Source organism: Columba livia, chromosome 1 (assembly GCF_036013475.1).
Source record: "Columba livia isolate bColLiv1 breed racing homer chromosome 1, bColLiv1.pat.W.v2, whole genome shotgun sequence".
Lineage (NCBI taxonomy): Eukaryota > Metazoa > Chordata > Aves > Columbiformes > Columbidae > Columba > Columba livia.
Genome location: NC_088602.1, coordinates 126086216 through 126108640, shown reverse-complemented (window position 1 = coordinate 126108640; position 22425 = coordinate 126086216). Strand labels below are relative to the sequence as shown.

The window sequence follows — 22425 nt, the reverse complement described above, 5'->3', positions numbered from 1 at the left end:
TCAGCTCTGAGATGTTTGGCCATGGGCTAGCAGCATCCTAGAGGGCTCTTTCAGGGGATGGTACCCATCTGCTGCTGGCTGAGTAGGACTTCTCTTGTGAGAGTGATTTTAGTTTGAAGGCTGTAGCAGACTTATAGGAATAAACAAGCTCATTGGATAATTCAGGCTGGAAGGAACCTCAGGAAGTCTCTAGTCCATCCTCCTGCTCCAAACAGGGTCTCTTCTCCAGGCTGAAGAAGCCCAGTGCCCTCGGCACTGCTCACGTAACTCTACATGACACAGTTGCCTCCAGTCCCACACAAGCTGAGCTTTCTCAGCTACAACCTTGCTGACCTGCTGTTCAAAAATAATACCCTGCTTCCTAGTTCTACCAAATAACACTGCTGCAAATTTCTTACTCTTCAGTGGGGCAGGTTACTGCCCCATCCCCAAAGCCACTTGCCAAAAAACTTGGGTTTCTTCAGTCATCACCTAAAATGCCGTGGGGACAAGGTGGTCACTGACTTCAGTACAACACTGCAAGCACAACCCCATCCCTGAGGGCTGATGTTTCATGTGGCTGGGGGGAAAGGAGGAGACATGAAGGCTGTGGGTGGTGGACAGGAGTGAGGTAATGTGGAGAGGGTGATATCATGGTATAGCCACAAGGGCTGGGTGAGGGCTTAAGAAGTGATTTATTGGTGCATGTTTAGCTTAGTTTCCTCAGGAAATGAGGCTTACACAACCACTTTGGGTGTATATCTTTGCACATGCTGTAATAAGGGAGAGGCTCGTGAGGCACCGGAGAGTCCAGGGCAGTGATGCTGACAGTGGCCCAAGAACGGAGAAAGCTCCACTTGCAGCCTGCACTTTATTAAACACAGGAGAATGTATCCACCCATGAGAAGTACACTTGTGTGAGTCCAGGCTTTCTTCGCTCTGCTTCTCAGACAATGGCTTGGTACTGAATTTCAGTTGTGTGGCCACTTGGGCATATATGTGTGTATCTCAAAATGTGTAACAAAATGTTTGTTTTAAAAGTAGTGGTGTCTGGAAAGTAAGCGTCAGCAGAAATAAAATATTGATGTGTGTAATAGAATAACATCTTCCCTCTAGAGCAATGATTCCCAATTTCTTTGGCCCACCAGAGCATTGCAACCTTCAAAATTTCAGGCGAACATTGTTCACCCTTATAATGAAGCTTTTAGCTGAAAGCGTTTTTATGATACTACTTCGGTTGTGTAGCCAGCAATGATGAATTACCATATCCATTATGGCCACAGCTTGAAAGCACAACTGCAAATGCATTTACTTTCCCTTTATTCTAGTGCTTACGATTCACTCTCCATGTTATGAGTCCACCACAGAAAAGCAAAGATTCCTGGCAGATTTATTTCTTATGCATTTAGGAAGTACACACCAGTTCTTTGTAGTTTACAGTTTAAAATGGTGAAAGTTGGGAATAAAAGTTTGTCAGATATCACGTATTTGATTATAAAATGTCTGCCTTCGTACACAGTGTATGGTAGACTCTGGTGGATGTGCTGAGAGTGTTTCGTGCTGCCTGTAACAGAAGAAACAATACAACTTTTCCCTGCCTCGGTAAGTTTCCTGACAGAACAGACATCCATGCTCCCACGAACACCTCCAGCTCTATCACCATCCTCGTCTTTCCAGCAAAGGGCTAAAGACTGTTCCTCCTCACTCTTCCAGAGATACGCAGGCCTTGTCTGCACGAAAAAGTTTTACCTGATTTAAGGGGGTAGCTGTACAAACACCTGTCTCCCCTTGTGGGCACCTGTCCTCTGTGGGACAGGTAACATCCTCTCTGATGCTAGCGTTAGAGATGCACTTTGGTTTTCACCTCTACTCCTTTCCACATGATAAAAACTAACTCGAAGAAATACGCTGTGGTGCACATGAATGCAAATGCAGAATGGGGGATTAGTCCTTTACATTGTGTTTCATATTCAGTCCTTTGATTACACAGAAAAAAAACAACAAACAAACAAACATGCTCATGGTGACCTATGTAATCCAGCACACTGGCTAATCACACTTAATGAGGTGATATCATGATATCAGGGTGGGAGCTGGGAGACCCCTGCTAGTGCTCTGTTCCCAAGAGTCACTTTTACCCTCTGGAGATAGAGAGACTCCTCGTGTAGCTCTTGTGCAGAGCCAGGCATCAAGACGCCAGGAATTGATGAATCTTTTAAAACATATTTACTATTTGCTATTCACTTGTGTTTTTCTTATCATGGCACTCACATCAGAGTGACTCAGGGTGAGCCTGATCCTGATCCCATGGTGCTTCTGCAAACTAGAGGCCAGCCGAGTTCAGCCATAACTCTGCCTGCTTTGTGTCATGAAGCAAGGCAATCAATGGCTCCAAAACAAGGAGGTACATTGTGAAAGGTGAAGTATTTTTAAGACAAAAAGACAATGAAAACCACATCACTCAGCATTAGCAATGAAATAATCAGACATCTCTTCAGGATAGATTTATAGCCTAGTACCACTCACAGCAAGAAGCAGAACTTGCTTGGGAAGGATGCTCCATAAATGCAAAATTAGTAACAGTAGTCCTAAAAACAAAACACAGCGAGGGAACATAGCAGGAGGAAGCACAGCTAAAGGGCACAGCTGCTGTGATCAGTCCAGATGTGGGCTGATACAGGATAACACTTTTCCAGAGTTTACTCCTTCCATCAGGATGCTGAAATAATCTTTGGTCTTGGTGAATAATGAGGGGACACATACCAGCATCTCCCATGGCGCCTGCTCACATGGAGGGCACAGAATAAAGCAGGGCAAGAAGATGGACAGTTTATGGGGATGCTCGGTTATGGAGCAAAATGGGATTGGAAAGCTGGTGGTGTCACTTTTGGTTACAGCCAACCTTGAAACTTGAGGAAAAGCCCTTGACAAGCAGTGTCATGGCGTTGCTTGCTGTGGAGATTTATTTATGTGCCTGGGACAGTCTGTCTCTTCGCATTGTAAGGTCCTGCCTTCCTGCTACCAGAGGCTTTCAAAATTCAGAGTTGAAGAGATTAAACAACAGGATCACTGGTATTTATATGTGAATGAGCACTACTGGGCATTTCAAGTGGGATTACAGCTCTCTGTGCCTGGCACAACACCCCAGATGACAGTTCCACTCAGGCAGTGCCATTTGGATCCTAACACACAGTGGCTTGAAACCCTTGTTTTCAAACCCCCCTGAATCCCGACACGGATGGTCCCTGTATCCCCGGCCGGCACTTCAGTGGGGCCTCAGGGCTGGAGCACGGAGACAGCGGGTTTCTACAGCTGAAAGCCCATTTTGTGCCTCAATTTCCCCCTTATTTTTTTATGTGACAACGTGGGGGGCGGCTGTGACCCCCTCGGCGGGGTGCTCTCTGGCCGGGCTGGCAGACACTTGTACCCGGGCATGACTGCGCCCCGCTTTTCCTGGCCCCCCAACAGCGTAGGGCTCGGAGGGCAATAATCCCCCGGGCACTCGCTGGGCCAAGGCGGCCCGAGCCCCCCGCCCACGGGGCGACCGAGTCCCCAGTGGGGCGCCGAGGGGCCCGCCGGCGGGAGCGCCGGGGACACCTCCGGGGAGCGGCGGGGTCCGGGAGGGGCCGCCCCTCACAGCGGGCCGGGGAGGAGCCGGCCCCGGGGCGGGGGTAGGCGGTGGGGGTCGGGCCGGGGGTGGAGCCGCGGGCTGGCGGGTCGGGGTGAGGGGGAGTCCTCCCCTTCCCTTCCCGATCAAGCCGGAGCCGGGGAAGGCGCCTCCGCAACTCCTCCTGCCCCGCCGGTGCCGCCAGCCGCCCGCAGCATGGTGAGCGGGGCCGCCCGGCGGGAAGTTTGGTGGCGGCGGTGGCGGCCGCCCCGGCCCGCACTCACCGACCCCCCCATCCCCTTTCCCGCTCCCTCTCTTGCAGATCTGGAAAACTCTCCCGCTGCTCTGCGCTCTGCTGGCCGTCGCCCGCCTGCGAGCCGAGGTAGGCGGGGGGCCGGGGGCGGGCGGGCCGGCGTGGGGGGAGCGCGGGGCTCCTTCTGGCGTTTTCCACCGCGTCCCCCTTCCCCGGCGCCGCCGGCCCGCGGGCGGCATCCTGGAGTGGGGAGGGGAAGCTGCCGGGACTGGGGAAAGTAGCAGCCGGGGCGGGAGGGAAGTTGCGGGGCCGCCGGGCCCCTCCGTGAGGGTGAGGGAGATGCATCCCCACCCGGGCCGGACCCCCCTGCCGCCGGGCTGGGCTCCCCCGAGTAGCCCCTTCCCCCCCCTCCCGCTCTTTCTGTCTTTCTTTCTCTCTTTTCTTCCCTTCCTTTACTGCAATGACATTGAAAACCATTGAAAGCCCCCAACTCGCAACGCCCCCCCCCCAGCTCTGTTGACAGAACATAAACGGTGCCTGAATTCCCGGTTGCGGCGGCCTCCGTAAAAAGTGAGGTCAGAAACAAAATATTTGATAATTACGGCGGGGGAAATGTGGAAGTGATTTGAGGAAAATGAACTCAAGCTGGGCTGGGGAGGGAGGCTGAGCCTGCTTGCTTGGGGAGGGAAGCGGTCCCGCTCGGGGGGCGGGGGGCGGCTCGTCCTCCCGGCCTGCATTTTTTCTCCTTACATATTTCTCCCAGATGGCGAGCCCCACCCTAGAGCATCGCAGTTTGGCTCTGCACAAAAAAAAAATAACTAAAAAAATTTAAAAAGCATAAATACATCTGATTTGCTAGAAACGGTTCCCTCTTTTTCTGCCTCTTGCCCGTGGACCGTGCTGCCCTGGTTATGGCAAAGAGGGGAGTTTAGGGTGAAACACATCGCTCTTGCTCTGTCCCCATAAGCAAAGCTTCTTTGGTGAACTCCCCGCAACTGCCAGCCGCTCGCTGAAGAGCCGAACAGTGCAAAAGCTGGGGCACGTGAGGAGCAGAGGTGAGACAGGATGGGTGCAAACAGCTCTGGTCGTGGCTGTCGTGAAAACCGAGGGGAGCAGGACTGAGCTGTAGTGTGAGTTAGCATTTCACATGTGCCCGTACGTGATAATATTGCAATACACTTTCATCCCCAAAGCGTGACATACTTACGTAGTCAGCATTTCCATACATGCCCTCTGGCATTGTCCTGAAAAAGCCAGAATGGTTATCTGTTTTATTAGGAACCCTAAATAAACCGTAACCAGTTCTAGTCCAGAAACCTCCATAGGAAGCAAATACAAAGCAGTGCACTCATAAGGCAATTTATAATAACAACTAAATAGTGATGGCAGTGGTCTGAGCAAAGCCTCTTGGAGCCCGTGACCCAGAGAAACATTGCCAAGGTGTGTTTGGCCCTTGATTTCACCACTGCCACTAACATTGTGTTGACTTGGTCAAATTGCTAAGTCCTGCTATTTGCCTAATGCACTCTAATTTGGAATACCTGGATGGCTTCCAAAGTGTAAGTACTGTCATGTCTCTGTGCCTCATCTGCAGACTGAAAGTAAGAAAAGTGTACAGCCGTCATGTTCAAAACCTGGTTTTAAAGGCCAGTTCATGCTTGAGTGGATAAATTAATGACTTGCCTGTTTTCAGGGATAGTGGTCCAGGTGTCAAACCAGTGAATGTTTTGCTTCTATGCCACTCTGAGTTCAGCAAAACCTGCGAGTGATGACTGAGGTTTGGGTCTGGTTTCAGGGAAAACTGACACCTCAGACAGCTTTTGTTTTGGGGTTCAGTTTTATTCCTTGTTGCTGGTAGCTGCTGAGTGATGACCATCAGTCCACTCACCAGCAGTATCCCACCCTCTGGGATATCTAGACCTTCTCATTTTCTAGGGAGTGGGCTGTTCTTGAAGCTGAGCTCTTGCATTTGAGAGGTGGCTTTGATGGTTGCCCGCCTCTGAATGTTTCTTATTACCACTTCCCTGCATTACTGATTGGCATTTAATAAAATTAGTATAGCATTTTCCTGTGTGGTTTTCCTTTTTCCAGATTTTGGAAGTGATAACCTCTGTATTTCTTCTGTTTCTGCTGCAATTTGCACTTTGTGCCTTTCAGTATGTTCGGAATATTAACACTGAGCCTTAAGCTTCTAATCCTTTTGTCGGCAAAACTACATCTGAACTGTACCAGGATTTTTGTACAAGACTCATTTCTCCAACATTGTTAGGTGCATAATTAGAGTCTTTAAAGAAAGAAAGAAATTGCTTCAGTAAATGTTCCTGGCATGACTTTGTGCAGACTGGAAAAATCTGAGGCTTGCCAAAACTTGGGAGCTTTTCTTGGCCCAGTTCAGTAATAGTAACAAGAGCAATAGATGGTGAACTGTACTCCTCAGATGGAAGCCAGCCACCAGCTTCAGACAGCCCTTTTTATCGCTTTCTTCCTGGGTCAGGCTCTCAATGAGGCAGCCGTTCACTCGTATTAACGGGGCTGCTACAGAAGTGAAGTTGCTTGTGTTCTCATCTGGGGCTTTCCGAAGCAGATGAAGTGATTTTTTTTTTTTTTTTGTAATTTAGTATTTTTTTGGGGGGGGGGGGGTGGGGGGCGAAGCATCCATTGCAATAGAGGAAAAGGGAGAGGCACAAAATGTCTGATGAATGTATTAAAAGTTAATCAGCTGTTCATACCCTGCTGGAGTAAGTTACCTAGTTAACACTGGAGAGGAGTCTAGTTGCTGTTGGACAGTGTCCATGAGGTCTGAAGGGTGGCGTACAGGAGCACTTCCATTTGTGGTACCACTGTAATTACACCAGCATCGTTACATGTCACGCCAGGATACTTATTTCGAAATAAGGGTGAGGTGGTTTTCATAAATTATTTTGGCTCAAACCTGATTGAGAAACATCAGGAAAGTTGTTTTTCACCATGAATTTTAGACGTTAGCAATGGGGCTTCATCCAGCATGAGTATATTGGCGTGAGCTGCGGACAGAAGCCTGTTCCCGAATCCAGCCTTGCCAGGAGGAGAGGTCACTGCCCTGGCCTGCCCTCTGCTTCTTGCCAGTTTTCTGGCCGTTCAGATTAATCCCAGAGACCCGTAGCTGTTCTCTTGAACTGTCCTTAACCCATTTCTGGCCAAACGAGCCAGCCTTTTGAAAGAGTTGTGTAAACCTTTTAATCTGACTTGTTTCATTTTGCCTAAAAAGGGCTAGAGGAGGAGAGCTGGAGGCTCTCGCAAGGAGATATACTGACAGATGTGAGGGGGCTATACCCCTGAGCAACGTGGCGATGACAAGCATCTGGAGGCAGATTTATGACCTTTTCTAATAGCACAGTATTTGCAGTCTCTACGTGTTGTAACCCTGGGATTAATTTTTCCCTCAGTGTAATTTTTTGACATGAAAAGCTGAAAAAGGATGTTGAGGGGGGGGAGAAGACAAAAGTTTTCAGCCAAGTTCTGTCTGCTTAACTCACCTGAGAGCTTCTTTTCCATCTGACTTGACTGCTTTTGCATGCAGGAAGGGCAATGCGCCACCCCTTCCAAGTCCTGTTCCCCTTTTGCCAGCAAAGTGCTTGTGTGCCTGGGGGAGATGGAGCTGGCAGTTCAGCTGGTCTTCATAAAGCCTGGTGTGCTTCCTCCCATTGGGCTGTTCACATAGTCTGGCCAGCATTGTCAGCTTGCTTTGGTTAAGCTTTTCCCATGGTTTTGCAATGGTGAAGGCTGAAAACTGCTGTCTTAAGAGATTAAATTGAATAAATGAAAGTTGAGATGTAATTGCATAGCTGTATTTGGCCCAGAAGCTATAATTTTAAGAAAGGTCCGTTTACCTTTGAAATGAAGAGGTAGAGACTTTGTGGATAGTTCAGTCCTCGCTGGTATTTTTTGTCCATGGTAAGAAAAGACACCATGGTGCCAGTCATGTTGGTAACTCGGGCTGTTTTTAACATGCACTGGCTTTGTTCAATAAATCCCAGCAATCACATGTAACCCACTAATGTAATAAAACTACCTTCCCAGGTCTAATCTAGCAGGCACGTCTTCAGTCTTCAGTGGAAGGAAATACAGCATCCTTTTTTTCTCCTGAACTGGTTTTGTTGTGATAGGCATCTTCCTGCTTGAAACTGTGTCCTTGAGTGCCAGACCAGGCATTGCTGGAGTTCCTCATCAAGGCCATAAGCATGTTTTAAATGGGGAGCCAGGGAAAACCTGATTCCATCCTGGGGACACGGCAGAGGCTCATCTATGCAAAGCCTGGTTTTTAAGGCACGTGCTGTGCCGTGGGGCAGCTGCTGTGCTGCGGATAGTCCCAGGGATCAGAGTCCGGGAGACTAAACAAGCGGTTCTGTCTGAGGCACCTTGTGTTGTGCTGGAGTTGCTGGCCAAATGCCCCATGTCCAAGTGTTTGAACAGCCTCCCCGGCTATTTTGATGGGACCACAACCTCCGAGCAGCAGCGTGCGCGGCACGAGCTCTGAAGCAGAAGCGACGTTGCGGAGCACGTATGTGTGCGTGGCACCCCGGTGCTCCTTCTCAGATGGAGCTGCCGTCAGACCCAAGCTGCTTTGTGCAAATGCTTTGGAGCTGAGTGAATGACTTTATCTGCCAGAGTGCAAATTCCTTTGCTGGTAATTAACAGGGGGCTGCTGCTGGGGGCTGCCTGGGAGGCAGCTCCGCTCCCAGCACAGGAGGGAAGGACTGGCTGAGAGTCTCCTGTTGCATTTTCCAGCTGCTGTTATTGGTACAGCTGCTTACCCATCAGGAGGCACTGGGGCACCTTTGATCTTTCGTGTGTGGTGTTATACGAGCTGGGGAATGTTTCTCTTTGTGCAGAAGAGAGTTTGTCACAAATCTCAGCCAGATGTGTCTTTCCGGGCTCATGAGACTCCTATTAACCAGGCTGTGTTTTTGCCACATATTTTGTGAGCTAGATGAGATTGGTTCCCAGAAATGCCTTATTTAGCTGCATCAACTCAGGGGGGTTGGCTTCTGCTGTACTGTGATGTCTAAGCTAACCTATGAATAATCAGCATTTCTTTGGAAAGATTTATCCCTCCCAGCATTGTCTCTGAGTTTAGCAAAAGAAAAGAGCAGATTGCTTCTATGCTGTGAAGTGTGCTTCCTTCCAGAACTGCTTCTGGGAGGTGGGCATGGGGTTATACACATCTTGACTTTCCCAGAGGTTGTAGATTTTTCCACAGCTAATGTGCTAAGTTAGATGTGAGATCGTTAGAGCAGGGGCTTATTTGCTCTTGACTACAGGGCTCTGATTGCAATTTCTAGGCATTGCAGCAGTAAATAAACAAATGGCAGATAAACAGGCCTGGAGGCTTCTGTGCTATCTGTATTAAAGCACAGATAACCACAGCACAAGCACATGGTATTTTCTTACTACTTGCTCTGAAGTGTGCTTCAGCTCTGATCTGGACTGAAGACACCAGCCAGCAGTAAGTAACAAGGGACTGTGTCCCTTCTCTGCTGTGCAAACCAGCTACCCATAAGTGAAGTTCATAGAAGATACTATGAAATCTTAGTACCTGCTCTATACCTTAGCTCTCCCACTTATTACAGTGTACCTCTGGGTTTTGACATTGGGCCCATGGTTGCAGTGGATTCGTTGTAGGTTGCCTGTGAGAGATGATGAAGGAAACCAAGCTTGTGCTCCAGTCTGCACACGTGGAATTTCTTGAGACACCCTCACCTTGTCTGAAGTGTGTCAAGGGGTCCGTAACCTGGAAACAATATGGAGGTTCCTCTTAGACGAACACATTTGGAAGGAACAAGGGTTTTGGGGCGGATGACTGAGGTGGGATTTGATATCTCATTAGCTCAGCTGTAGGTGGATCCCACATTTCCACTGTTTGACAGCCAAGCAAATATTTTGGCAGAAGAAACTAAGCACTGCTTGAAGACTGGAATCTGTTTTTTGTTTCACTGGGAAGAGGGTGCCAGTTCTCCTGTGCTTCTGAGGAAAATACCCAATGCACCAGGAAAACCAGGAGTTGAGAGGAAACACTTGTTAGAACCCATCTCATTCATCTCTGTATAAGCACTGCAGGATGGCTCTCTGTACAGTGTTTCCCTTGGCTGTGCCCTGTCAACTGCTGTCCCAGAGATGGACCACTAACCACTTCCTCTAAATACTGTGGTGCTATGTAACGGACCCCATAGTAACCAGCTTTTGTTTTGATGGGAGAAGGGGGTATTAAAATCCTGTATAAGAGGGAAGCAAGAGTGGGGTGACAGGGATGGGCTGGCAAAGGTACTTGCCTCTGATGGAGAGATGTACTGGTGAACCTTGTCCTAAGGCAGGAGCCCATGGGCTGGGTGTGCCTCCTGCCATCAGAAATGCTGCCCTTGGCCACGCTTTCCTCATCACCCCACTGCCAGGTTGAGGCATTTTGGGGGTTGAGTGTCACGAGGACAGAACAAGGAGTTTCTGTCCATCCTCCGGGACAGGCGGAAAAGGGACCGTTGGGCAGGCGCTGGCCAGTTGCCAGATTGGCCTCCAGTGCCACGGTGTCTAGGGATGGTTTTGACAGCAGAGTCTGCTTTTTCCCAACAATTAATTGATCCCGAGGATGGTGCCTGGGGGGGCCCCTCCATGCTAGGGCGGCCCCTGCCATTTAAGTGCTGTAATTGTAGCCTGAAGCCAAGAGCTTTCCTTATGCATGACGTAACTCTTTGCATATGTACTCCTTGCTGCTCTGGGACTTTCTTTCCCCTCCTGTGTTTTGGCCATTTTTTCGTGTTTATGTTTGAGAAGCTTATGTATGAGGGATTGGAATTGTTGTCTCGTTTCCTATATGTAGGAGGAAGCGATTTCCTCAGGGAATTTTTGCTATGTCTGGATCGTTTCGTTGTCTGGGTGAGTAAAAATTCCTCAGGGATAACCGAAAAGGTTGTGACCCAGCTTTGGTCTGCAGCTCGCGCATTCAAACCCAGGGCTCTGGAAGATTAAGGTGGCAGGGGACCAAGCATTCACGTTGAAGGCATCGCCTTCAGCTTGGCAGAAAAGCTGCGGTATTCCAGGCTGAGGACAGCATGTTTGCTCCGTATGATGCAAGCTCTGGGGTATTCCAGCCCCTAGATGATGAATGCCACGCAAATAGTATACGCCTAATCTTCTTCAGGCTGTGCTCCCCTTCTCCTCTTGCCCTGGGGATGCGTGGTGGCAAAGTCAGGTCACAACAGAGACTCCATGGAGCCTCCTCTGCTTTCTCATGGAGCTCCATTCCTTATGTCCCCAGGACTAGGGCCCGGACCCATTGGTGGAGGATGATGTGTAAAAGTAAGGAGGGAGTGCTTTTTAATTTTTTTTTTATTTTTATTTTAATTTTAACTGCCTAATCTATATCCAGTCTGCAGTTAAAGAGCAAGCCTTGGTGTCTCGGCTTGCTCTTGTGCTGAGCTTTCATAGAATCGTGGAATGTCCTGAGCTGGAAGGGACCCACAGAGATCATCAAGTCCAACTCTTATCCCTGCACAGGACAACCCCAAAATTCATACCATATATCTGAGGGCATTATCCAAATGCTTGAACGCTGTCAGACTTGGGGCCGTGACTGCATCCCTGGGGACCCTGTTCCAGTGCTCCAGCACTTCAGGAAGGGAAGAAGCGTGTCCTCAGGCCTTTGTTCACCTGAGAAGTGTATGTGGGAAGACATGTGCACACCCACAGGATCCTTTCCCGCAGCCCATGTGTTTTGCCAAGATTTTCAGAGGGGATAGTGACAAAACATGGTAATGCTTTTTGGCATCATTCAAAGCATGCCCCGTTAGAAGGACAGACTGTTTCTTCTACAGTGTATCACTGCATGCCCTGGGATTAGTAGCTGCCCCTACAAATTGTAGCCATTAGGGTCCTGTCATATCCAGTTTTACACATCCCCAATAAGTGATGCCCCCCTTCCTGTTCTGTGAAAAACGATACACGCTCTGGAGTATCTCCAAGTCAATGTATCTTCATGGTCCTCTTCTATGAGCAAGTAGACCATTAATCTTTTTATTCTGTCCCAACAATACTAATTACACCCCCATGCTCAGTGCTAATCAGTTCCTTCCCCACACTATTATCTCCATCGTGTACATGTCGCCGGTTTAGGGGGCCCGTCAGCTCCATGCTTAGTCCACCTCTTTTAGTCTCCTAGCAGCTCCATTCCTCCTGTCAAAGCAGAACAGTTTTTCCATGGCTGCGTAAAGTAATGGAGCTTCATGTGATCTTATTCTCTGTTTGTTGATACCTTTGAACCTCCTCGAATAACTTTTAAAACCAACACCCACTTTCAGCCATTTTAGTGAAGTATACTAATTTACTACAAGATACTCTGTTCCTCGTAAGTTTTGTAAAAGTAGATGCTGTGATGCAGTAGTTACTGCCCCACCCGAGGGAAAAGCTCCAGTGTGAGATCAGCTTTTACTACAGACCAGAGAAGTGTTTTGTGAGTATTCCCTGTTGATTGCAGTTCATACCTTCGTAGCCACCAAATGTGATCAGCCTCGAGACAGGAACCTGTGGGAAACAGCTCGTCGAACAGCTTGTGGTTGCTCAGCTTCACACTTTATGGTTTGTCCTTCCCTCCTTGGTGCTCAGAGCTGCATGCAGGTCCTCCAGGAGGGTGTCATGGAGGAAGCTGAGCCAAAGCGTGTTTAATCGTGGGACACAAAAATGGTTTATAGTTTACACACGCACACAGAGCCACCTTTCTCGGCCCTATTACGGAGTAACTTGCTGGTGACTCCTGCAACCCGGAGCTGGGATGGGGGAGTGGAGGGAGCACAGCAAAATTCACGATCTTTGTGGAATATTTGGGGATTTCAGATTCTACTGGGTGAGTTTTAAATGTTGCTGTGGTATATGAATAGTCTGAAACCTCACAGTGTCAGTGCAGTGCCTGGGCCACTCTGAACTTTGTGTGCGTGGAAGCCGAACGAGACAGGAGAACAGCTGGGCATTAATATGGCCTCACAAATCACTGCCAAGCTCTTCTGCAGTGCAGCAGCACACATCCAGACGCTGGGGTGAGTTGGGCCATCCTGGCTGCAGATGCAAGGTCAACAGTAAACCAGCATTAGACAGAGACAACTGTTGGGTTTTGGTTGGTGGTTCGTTTTTTGGTTGGTTGGTTTTGGCATTTGTGTGTGTGTTTTGTGGGGTTTTTTGTGGTTTTTGTTTGTTTGGGTTTGTTTTTTTTGTTTTGTTGGGTTTTGTTTTGTTTTGTTTTCCAGGTTTATATTTCTTTGTTCTGGGGTTTTGGCAAGGTGGACTAAAGGGGAGTCTGAGCGCATGTGGCTCAAACAACTTCAGAGCCTTGTAGGCATCAGGAAAATGCAAACAGACTCTTGTCTCCAGACCTATTTGTTCTTACTCTTAGCACCATGCCCTGATTTGTCTGTAGGCTTTGGGCAAGGCACCTAATTCATCTAAGCTGCAGTGTTCATATCTGTAAAATACATATAATGATGGTGCTAAGCCTCTTGGAAGGGCTTATGAAGCTGAATGCATTCCTGTTAAAAAAAGTTTTAAAGCTCCATGCAGAAGGTGCAACAAGCACTGTAGAGGGTCATTATCCTTATCAACAACAATAACAGTAGTGAGGAAAACAGAGATAAAATGTGGACCAGAATTGCCAGGCAATAAAGTGCATAAAGGGCTCTTACAGACCACATTTAAGAAGTGAGCTGATGGCCCACAGATGGGAAGGAAGAGATGGTTGCATGTTTGCATGGAGCCAGAGAAAGAGAGAGGAGGGGTGTAAGGTGGGAGGGATGGGGTGTCTCACAGTGGGGATTGCATTTCTGGAGCGTGTGTGCTCTCAGAGGGGAGCTCCAGCCATTTGTAGCTCAGAGGAAACAAATTGGAGATGGTGCTATAAGGGGAGCACTGGACATTATGGCAATGTAGATTAACCTGTGAGCTTATGTTGTGGTTAAGTAGAGGATCTTGCATGGGCATAGTCGCTTGCTTTCCCTGACTGGTCTGCCAAAGGTTGACAAGGAAGAGAAGATGGGTTAGCGATTTCCATTGGTTGTCATGGTAACTAATGGAAATTAGTTTTTTTTTTTGTTATATATGAAGATGTTTGTTAAAACAGCTGGGAAACATCCTCTGTCATTTTTATTTTTTTTTTTTTTCACTTTTAACGCTTTCACTGCTGTCTCCTGGTCTTAAAAAGCACATTGTTACCAGAATGTTTCTGGGGAGGTTATACAGAGTTTTTGAGTGCTGTAAAGTGTGTCCTGGGGATAGGCATCTGGAGCAGGCAGCTGCTGGGCAATTCTGTGTGCTGTGCCACTTCTCACCCCAAGACCTTCTGCAAGGCACCCATGTGAGTATTTTCTCACCAAGATGCCTAAAAGTAGGTGCCCAAGATCAAAGGTAGCCTGATTCCCATGTAAATGGTAAGCAGATGATTAGCTACTCTGAAAAAGTTCAAGCTGTATGAAAAGGGGATGATAATGCCAGTTTGTCAAATGCTGAGTTGTCAGGCTTATTGACATAGTGACAATAAAGAGCTTGGAAAATTTCAGATTAGAGGTGTGGGTGAAACACAATGTATTGTTATTACTATTTCATGTAAACATCAGCATGTCTTGTCACTAAAAATACGGCTGTCTACAAACTCCACTGACACTAAGAAGGACAATTTTCCCCACAAATTAGTAGATGGCGAGGCCAAAAGGAGCTCTTGTGCTTCACTTCTACCCTCTTGCATAATACAGCCTATATATCCACGTCTTCGATTAATTCCATTCGCTCTGGACTCTAAAGTGTGTCTTAAAAAACATCTAGTCTTGATTAAGTAATTACCACAAATGGAAAATACCACTGTGTTTGTTACATTGCTGCAGTGGCTAATTACCCACATGCTGCTACACCTAATTTCTGGGTTGTGGTTATCTAGTTTTGATCTCTGAATGCTGAATCTTGAGTTTGATCTGCTAAAAAGAAGATGCCTTTAGTACCACACGTCTGCTCCCCACTGTTGTAACAGATCTGCGACAAGGACTGCTCCTAGCCTTGTCTTTGGAAAACTAAACAGCCTGAGCTCCTCAAGCCGTCCCCTGGTGAAGTCTGCCTCCTCATCCGCCGCTCAGTACTGGGTCTCCACGCATTGCTGTCCCTTTTCCCAGTCTGTTGATGCTCCCTCGCCATGTAGTGACCAGGCATTTCCACGTGCTGTTACTGGGAATCCGTGCAGCCTTGGGCAATAGGAGTTGTGAAAAGAAAAATTACCAAAAAAACCCAATAGGAACCCTAATTTAATACTATGGAGTAATATACATTAGCTCACACACCATCAGGAAGCATAGCTGGCAAGGTTTTCGTAATAGGAGTCTTCCCATGGTATGGAAATTTGCTGCTGTCGTTACCGACTAAAGCCTTGGTTTTGTGTTTCCTACAGTACACGCTTAAGTTGAAGCTCAATATTTAGAGGCTTCTCAACCCTCTTGATGGCACAGGTGAGATTTGACTGGGCTGGGGGCTGGTGGGATTAATGCTCAGTGCAGCTCATGCCCTGTAGCAGGCAAAGGGCTGGATCGCAGCACTGTGGCCAGCTGGAGCCTGTCCTCTGGTAGCAGCTTCAGTCGAGCCATGCTAGAGCCATGCTAGAGCTCACGCTGCTCAGCCAGCGCCCCCAGCACAGTGTCTCTTCTGTCACGGGGACCTTTACACCAGACCAGTTGACTGCTGGGCTTGTGGGCCAGTTTGAGTTCATGGGCTGCTGGGGTGGGGAGAGCAGCTACCACGAACTGCATCATTTCATGATAATCACATAACCAGAGGTGGTGGCAATTGTGATGGCAAATGAGCAGTACAGCTCCCTGAATACTGAAGGCGTGCATACTGTTCCCTTGCTTGACTTAAACCAAAAATTGCTATTGAGGTTCTGCTAGTTAAGCAAAACTTTCAAAAGGAGCTTGCAAAATAGTCACAGAATTCTGCATCTGTCTGTATGTTTCTCTGTAATGGGAACCAGTTAACTTCAAAGAAGTTCAAGCATAGTTCTGTAGAGATTTACCAAAAGATAAAACATCTATGTTTTTGTTGCCTTCCTAGAGAAAGCTGTTTGGGAATAAACCATTGCTACTTGTCATAGGGAGAACTATTAAGTGCCTTGTGACTTGCACAAAGGGGACTTTACAGGTTGCCCAGAGGGGTTGTAGCTGGAAACATTCCAGGCCAGGCTGAACGGGGCTCTGAGCAACTTGATCTAGTTGGAGATGTCCCTGCTCATTGCAGAGAGGTTGGACTAGATGACCTTTGAAGGTCCCTTCCAACCCAAACTATTCTATGATAGTCTGATAGTGCTTTGGGCACCTTAGTGGGGAAATGCATGGTCTCTTGTATGCCTGCACTTAGAGTATCTAAACCAAGCAGTGATGGTTTGTAGAACTAGGGCCTCAGAGCTGTTCGAGGCTGCATGTAAGCATGTCTCTGCACTGTGAAGTCCCATCTGAGTGCTAGCACATTCTGCTACTGCTCTGATTTGTATTCTTTTTCTCATGGCAGAGGCTGGTGGATGAATGAGGCTTTGTCAGGAGGAAGAGTCCTCTCTGATGTCGGAGGCAGGATCTGTTCCTCAGTGTGCCTTGGTTTGTTTAACACATGGGTGTCAGTCTGGGACTGAGGGGGACACAAAGAACATGCAAGCTGCCCCCCCTCTAGTCAACTCAAGCCATCACCAGCAAGTCTGCCCCGCATTTGATATAATTAGAGAGGTGGAGACAGAGCCAACTCTCTTGCTGTTCACTCCACCCTTCTGAAACAATCAATTTCTAACCAAATAACAATACAGGACATTTTTCCAAGAGTAAATCTTGCTCACTTGCTGTCCCGGGGGCCATGGACTCTTTTCTGAGATGTGTTCATACAGAGCTTGTCACAGACTGGGCTGGATCTTGACTTGGACCTTGGGAAGCTTCTGTTCTAAAAATCCGTGATAAAGATGCAGGGATTATTACAATACCCCTTCTATGTTTATTTTTCTATTTACATCTTTAAATATGGGTGTCTAGGGGCTTTCGCTTCTCTGCAAGAAAGCAGAAAACTCTGTGTTTTTTGTTCTTGGGTCCATTCCAGTTCACACCTCGGGAAGACCGAGTGGGCTAGGGTGAAGGTTTGTCCTTTCATAGCTTTAAGGCATCTTTCTGGAAGGCAGCCTTAACTTTGTAGAAGAGGCATTCAAATAAAGAAAGCTCGTGCACTTTTTCTGTGGGCAGGCTAGTTGGCAGTCATTTTTCCTTTGGTCACTGACGAGACGTGAGAGGATGTAGTTCCCTCTCCTGAGGTGATGTTCTCGCCTCTGCTCTGCTGTGAGCTCAAAACCCATATTTTAATAAAAGTCTGGCAAGAGGCAGCAAAGCCTTGTGTTCCTCAGAGCAGTGTTGTGTTTTGTTTTTTTTTCTTTTTCTAAACTTGGACCCAAACTTTCTTGCAGCCTATCTCTAAAGGAGCGGGTTAGCAGCAGGTGCGAGCTGCTCTACTCGTGAGCTGCTGTGGAGCAAGGTGAGTGCCTCCTGTACCACTCTCCTTGCGTGCTCCCCATCCTCCTCCTCTGCCCCTATGCAGCTGAAAATTGAACTCTGCCCCAAAAAAAGCTCCAATTGATGGGGAGGAGGGGATACATAGTTCTTTATTTTTTTTGTCTTTGCACAGGCATGAGCAAAAACATGGGGAAGCAGAATGCAGGGAGAGGGAAGGATGTGCCTCCCTCTTTGCCCCATCCTGTCCCCTACTGTTGACCACAGCCCCTTGCAGGAAAGGCTCCTTTGTTGGCTGCTGGTTTTTTTTTCAGCTGCAAGAGAGCGTTCAGGCTTTTTCAGAAGAACTGTGGCCTGTCCCCATTGTTCCTCTCATACAAAACCTATGGGGGTCATCATGGGTCACCGGGATGGAGAAGTGTTGCCAGGCAAGCTTCTCCTCCTGTGCCCACTCTGCTGGGGGGAGTGTAGTGGTTTGTGGGGAGTGGGTTTGTGAAGGTTTCAGCAGCTTTGGCAGCCCTGAGGACAGGGCCTGGCCCAGTGCTCAGGTCTGGTGGTGGAGGCAGGGAGTCTGTCCAGCACGGACTGGAGCTGTTCTGCAGCTTATGCTGCATGAGGCCCAGGGAGGCTCACCCGTCCCTGCCATGCTTCCCACTGTCAGAGGCTGCTGGAGCCCTGGATGAGGCCTGGCAAGGCCTCTCCTTCACACCTTCCAGAAGTGGACAGTGGTGGGGGGTGATTTCCACCTCCCCAAGGGGCCAAATGCCCATGGAGTGCTTCCCTGGTGAGGATGGGAGGGTTGTTAAGCACTTTTTTTATTGCAGAGACGACTCCGGAGAGCATTAGGGGAGGTACTCAAGAACAGAGGGTACCGCAATTGAAGGATGGATGCTTCTGCATCCATCAGTTTAGTTCTATGTCAGGGAGCTTTGTGTCTTTGCCCATACTCACGCAGTATGTGGGCAGGGCAGTGTCATGGACCAACTGCAGTTGTTGGCTGGGCTTACCTGCCAGGTCTTGCAAGGCTCAGTTTTGCTTCTCACAGACTTCCTATGTGGTACTGGATAAGCTGCTGAAACCCAGGGTGCTGGAGACATAATAGATCCAAGGTTCATGGAGAAAAAGGGGAGTTCATCTCTTAAATGGTGATACAAGTACTTCAGGGTGGATACTTTGGTAGGACCCTTGGTCCTACATCAGTGCATGAGATTGTAAAGGAGAGCTTTAGACCTTGTGACTGCCATTTAGGTGATAATTCCATGCAGTTCATGCCTGCCTTCAGGAAGCAGCTGTCTGATGCAGTGGCTGAGAAACATGCACATAGCTGTCTTGACTTTCAGACATAGGGCTGTTCGTTTAGCCCACAGGTGCTCACGCAGCGAGTACCAGGAGTCCCAAGTTTGTTCCTTTCTGCCTCTGTCCCATGCAGCAGCATGACATGTTCCTAAAAGGTTGTTGAAAGCATTAGGGTGTCTTGGGGAGGAGTGCCCTTATTTGCATCATTATTTTTGATAGGATTTAGCTGTTAAAAGCCAGGCATACCACATACTGCTGGCTGTGGTCCCAGTAGTAGTGTGGTCTGATCTCTCTACAGTTGCATGGTTTCCAACAGGGAAGCAGAGAGGTGGGAAATTACCATGTCTTGGCTCAGATGAAGGTACAAAACTAAGGTAAAATGAAGAAACACAGAAGTCCATGCATGAAGCTTACAGAAGTAAATTGTGTCTCATGGACTGTTGCTTCGTGTGTTTGATCTAAGAGAAGGGGAAGAACCTACAAGGTTCAATGGGATATTGATGTGACTGAACAGGGTCACTAAGGCAGGGCTGTGCTGACATCCTGGTGGTTTGCAGGATATGAAGCTCGTGAAAGTCAGTTGTGTTTTGCTGTAAGAAAGGACTTGGAGGATTAAAATCAGGCAGCTGAAGTGCTTCACAACCATGGACATCTGCTCCACGCTTTGGCTGAAATGGCCATCATGCAGCAGGGATGACTGGACAGGTCACAAAGCGTGTCCGGAATTGCTTATGGCACAACATGTATTAACATTGACATCAGGTCAGCTTTACTGTGGTGTATGAACCAGTAAGCTGCAACGCATCAGGAACTGCTTCACAGCCTATTTAGATACTTTTGCTGTAGGGTGAGCATTCATTCCTAGAGGGGAGAAGCAAGCAGCCACAACCAATGTCTCCTTGTAGATACTTGATTTTCATCTGCATTGTGGACTCGATGTTGCTAACTGCAACATTAGAGGCTGCTTGTATAAATGATCAGTGCTGGGACTAGGCTGTGTTTATCTGCAGGTTTCACAGAGTCAGGGGTACCGAGCACAAGAGCAAATAAAAAATACTTGCACGGGTAAGGAATTTGTGGTTCATATGTTAACTGAGAATCAGTGTCAAGTCCTCATGAGTGAATACCTCTTACAGATCAGCACAGATCTCTGTTTGGTCAGGGTTGTTCTCTTCTGAGTTAGCATGCTGAAATGACTCAGGTCACGCATATGCTAAAGCACTTATAGTGCAAGGAAGGAGATACAGCCAGCAGCTGGCTTTACATAGGCTGTGATAAAGATGTAAGATGTTCTGATTCCAGTAAATCTTTCATTGCAGGCTAGGATTATTACCTTATCTCGCTTTTGCCATGGGCTAAAGAAGCACACATAGACTGTTCCTTCAGCTCAGCAGGATAACTTTCTAGAGCTGGTATCTTACGTGTGCATCTGACCTGACATCTCTACACCCTCACAGGGTCTGGGTGTTTGGCATGGAAAGACTGGGGCAAGCTTTGGAGGTTTTATCCTGGGAGGGCTGTTAAGACCTGCAACAAGGAGCTTTTGGGGCTTCATTGGGTAGTGGGCTTCTTTGTTTTTTAATTTGTTTCAAATGGAGCTAACCCAAATTATTGGGGAGCTGAAAAGTAAGATCTGTTTTCTTTGAAAAGCAAACCAAGAGGCTTTACTGATAAAATGAAATGCGGTATTGTATTACCGAACCTTTCATTGCACAATATTAGACTTTCAGTAACTGCAAAGCCTCAGGGTGGCCTGCAGCACGTTTATTGTGGCTCAGTACATTGTTATAATATCGTTACTTCTAAAATCATGTAGGGTAAAACAAATCACGTTAGATTTCCTCCAGCCTGCATGTTTGTGCAGGTAGCATCTAGTGTAACTTTGTTCAGCATGGCAAGCGTGACATCCAGTACATGAGAGTAATGTCTCCACATACATGGTGATATGTACTTAAGCAATTTGTTCTCAGTATTCAAAAGGCTACCGCTGATTTCCTGGTGTGCTTGAGTCAAAGCCAGCTCTAAGAACACATTTTAATAAATGCCTTGGGTGTGTGAATTTCCTGGGTTTTCTTAAATCTTTGTTGAAAAAGAAAACCTATTGTCCTTTCTGAGTTTCCCATCTTAATTTATTTCAAAGCATGCCGTTTTACCACTGAAATCTGTTCTGCATAGAAGAGGATCTGGTGACATTAGGAGTTGTAAAAACAGACTGCTTATACATTCAGGGGATGTCATTGCTGGAGCTGAGGCCCGGGGAGGGTGTCAGAAAGGGGGTGGGAGAGCTCTCGTCATCGATATACCTGGTTTAAGCTGGAGGCAATGGACAATGCTCCTGCTCTTACAGTGGGCTCTGGGCTAGTGGGGGCATGAGCTGTGGGGATATCTCTGCAGACCTGGCTTTATCTTCTTTGCCCACAGCTCCCTTCCCGCTGGGTGAGCAGCAGATAGCCATATCAGCCTTTACAGCAGCACAGGATGCAGCAGAGAGGCACTGCAGCAATTCCTGTAGAATAAACATCTTTCATAAGCTCTTCAGCTCCTTTATTTGCCCATTTTCTTTCAAATCCCTGCTAAGCCATTCACAGCTGGGGAGACATTTTGTTCTGTTCTCGTCTGCTCTTCCTCTCCTTGGATATACAGCCGCGAGTCTGCAATCGTACTGAAAACCAATGATCGTCAGCAGTTCAGTCTAGTACACCGGGCTGTGAACTGTAGTGGCTGAAGCACAAGCGTGTATTTCTTTCTGCTGACTTTATTAGAGGAGCAATAAATTCTGGCTGGCCGACAAGGTGGACAGCCAAGGCTGGCAGACAGCTGTGCAAGCTAATGTCTTAAACTGCTGCGGCTGGATTTGCCGGAGGCTGCGTTCTGGAACCCTTGGTCTGCCTCAGTTTTATGTCTATCAGAGTTCGGTTTTTTTCTCATCTGAAAGTAATAGCAAAAATCCACTTGTCTTTACTGGGTGCTGCCGTAGAACCTGCCGTCCCACAGAAGTATCTCCTGCACCTCCCCAGAGCAGCCCTAGCTGCAAAAAGAGCTGCTTAACTTCACACACAGACTTTGCTAACGGTGCAGCAGAAGCTGGGGCTCTTCTGTGTTTAATTGAAACTGCAGAAGCAGCGTGACCTTCTTTTCAGTTACTTGCCACGTTCATTAAATGGGAAATTTTCTCCGTCGAATACCAAAATTGTTTATACTGCATTAAGCAAGGGAGACTTGCCAAATATTTTATGCTTGTTTAACTTAAAATACATTCAAACTCAGTGTGCTCCCCCTGTCTTTGATTTGATTTTGACATGAAGCATGTAAAACACCGAGTTTTAGCCTGCCACAGATGTCTCTGTGGTGTCTATACAGTTCCACAAACAAGGGGATTTGTAGAGAAACATTAACTCAGCCATTTCTACAGTGTTCCCAGCAAAGGGAGAGCATGACAGCTGCCCTCTCTTTGTGGAGCTGAGCGCCCCAGAAATTAGATTATTTTCAGACAGTGCTGTGGGCTGGGTTTCCAGCAAGGCTGAAGGCTTTTGTTTCTTTTTCTTATCGTTGTTTCCAGTGTCTGTGAACATCAGACTGTTTGGGGGGAAACTCTGCCTCGGCAGAAGAACCAAAGTAGTTCTCATTATTTTTTTCTCATAGAGGCATGCATAAAAAAGGTAAATAAAATGTCAGTCTTCTGTAGTGTAGTTCCCAAGAGGCTGGGAAGCCAACCTCCTATGATCAGCGGGGTCACCTCCAGTTCGAGGAGTGGTACATGGGAACAC

General features: G+C 47.7%; 1 protein-coding gene across 1 annotated transcript in view; it reads left to right on the top strand.

Moving 5' to 3' along the window:
- The first annotated feature begins 3646 nt into the window (after positions 1–3646).
- The window catches only part of FSTL1 (follistatin like 1), a 56457-nt gene continuing 37678 nt past the window's right edge, over positions 3647–22425 (top strand). Inside the window, exons 1-2 of the mRNA XM_065077335.1 lie at positions 3647–3805; positions 3909–3968. Of these exons, the coding sequence (XP_064933407.1) occupies positions 3803–3805; positions 3909–3968 (63 nt within the window). The 5' untranslated portion in view covers positions 3647–3802. The remainder of the gene's footprint in view (positions 3806–3908; positions 3969–22425) is intronic.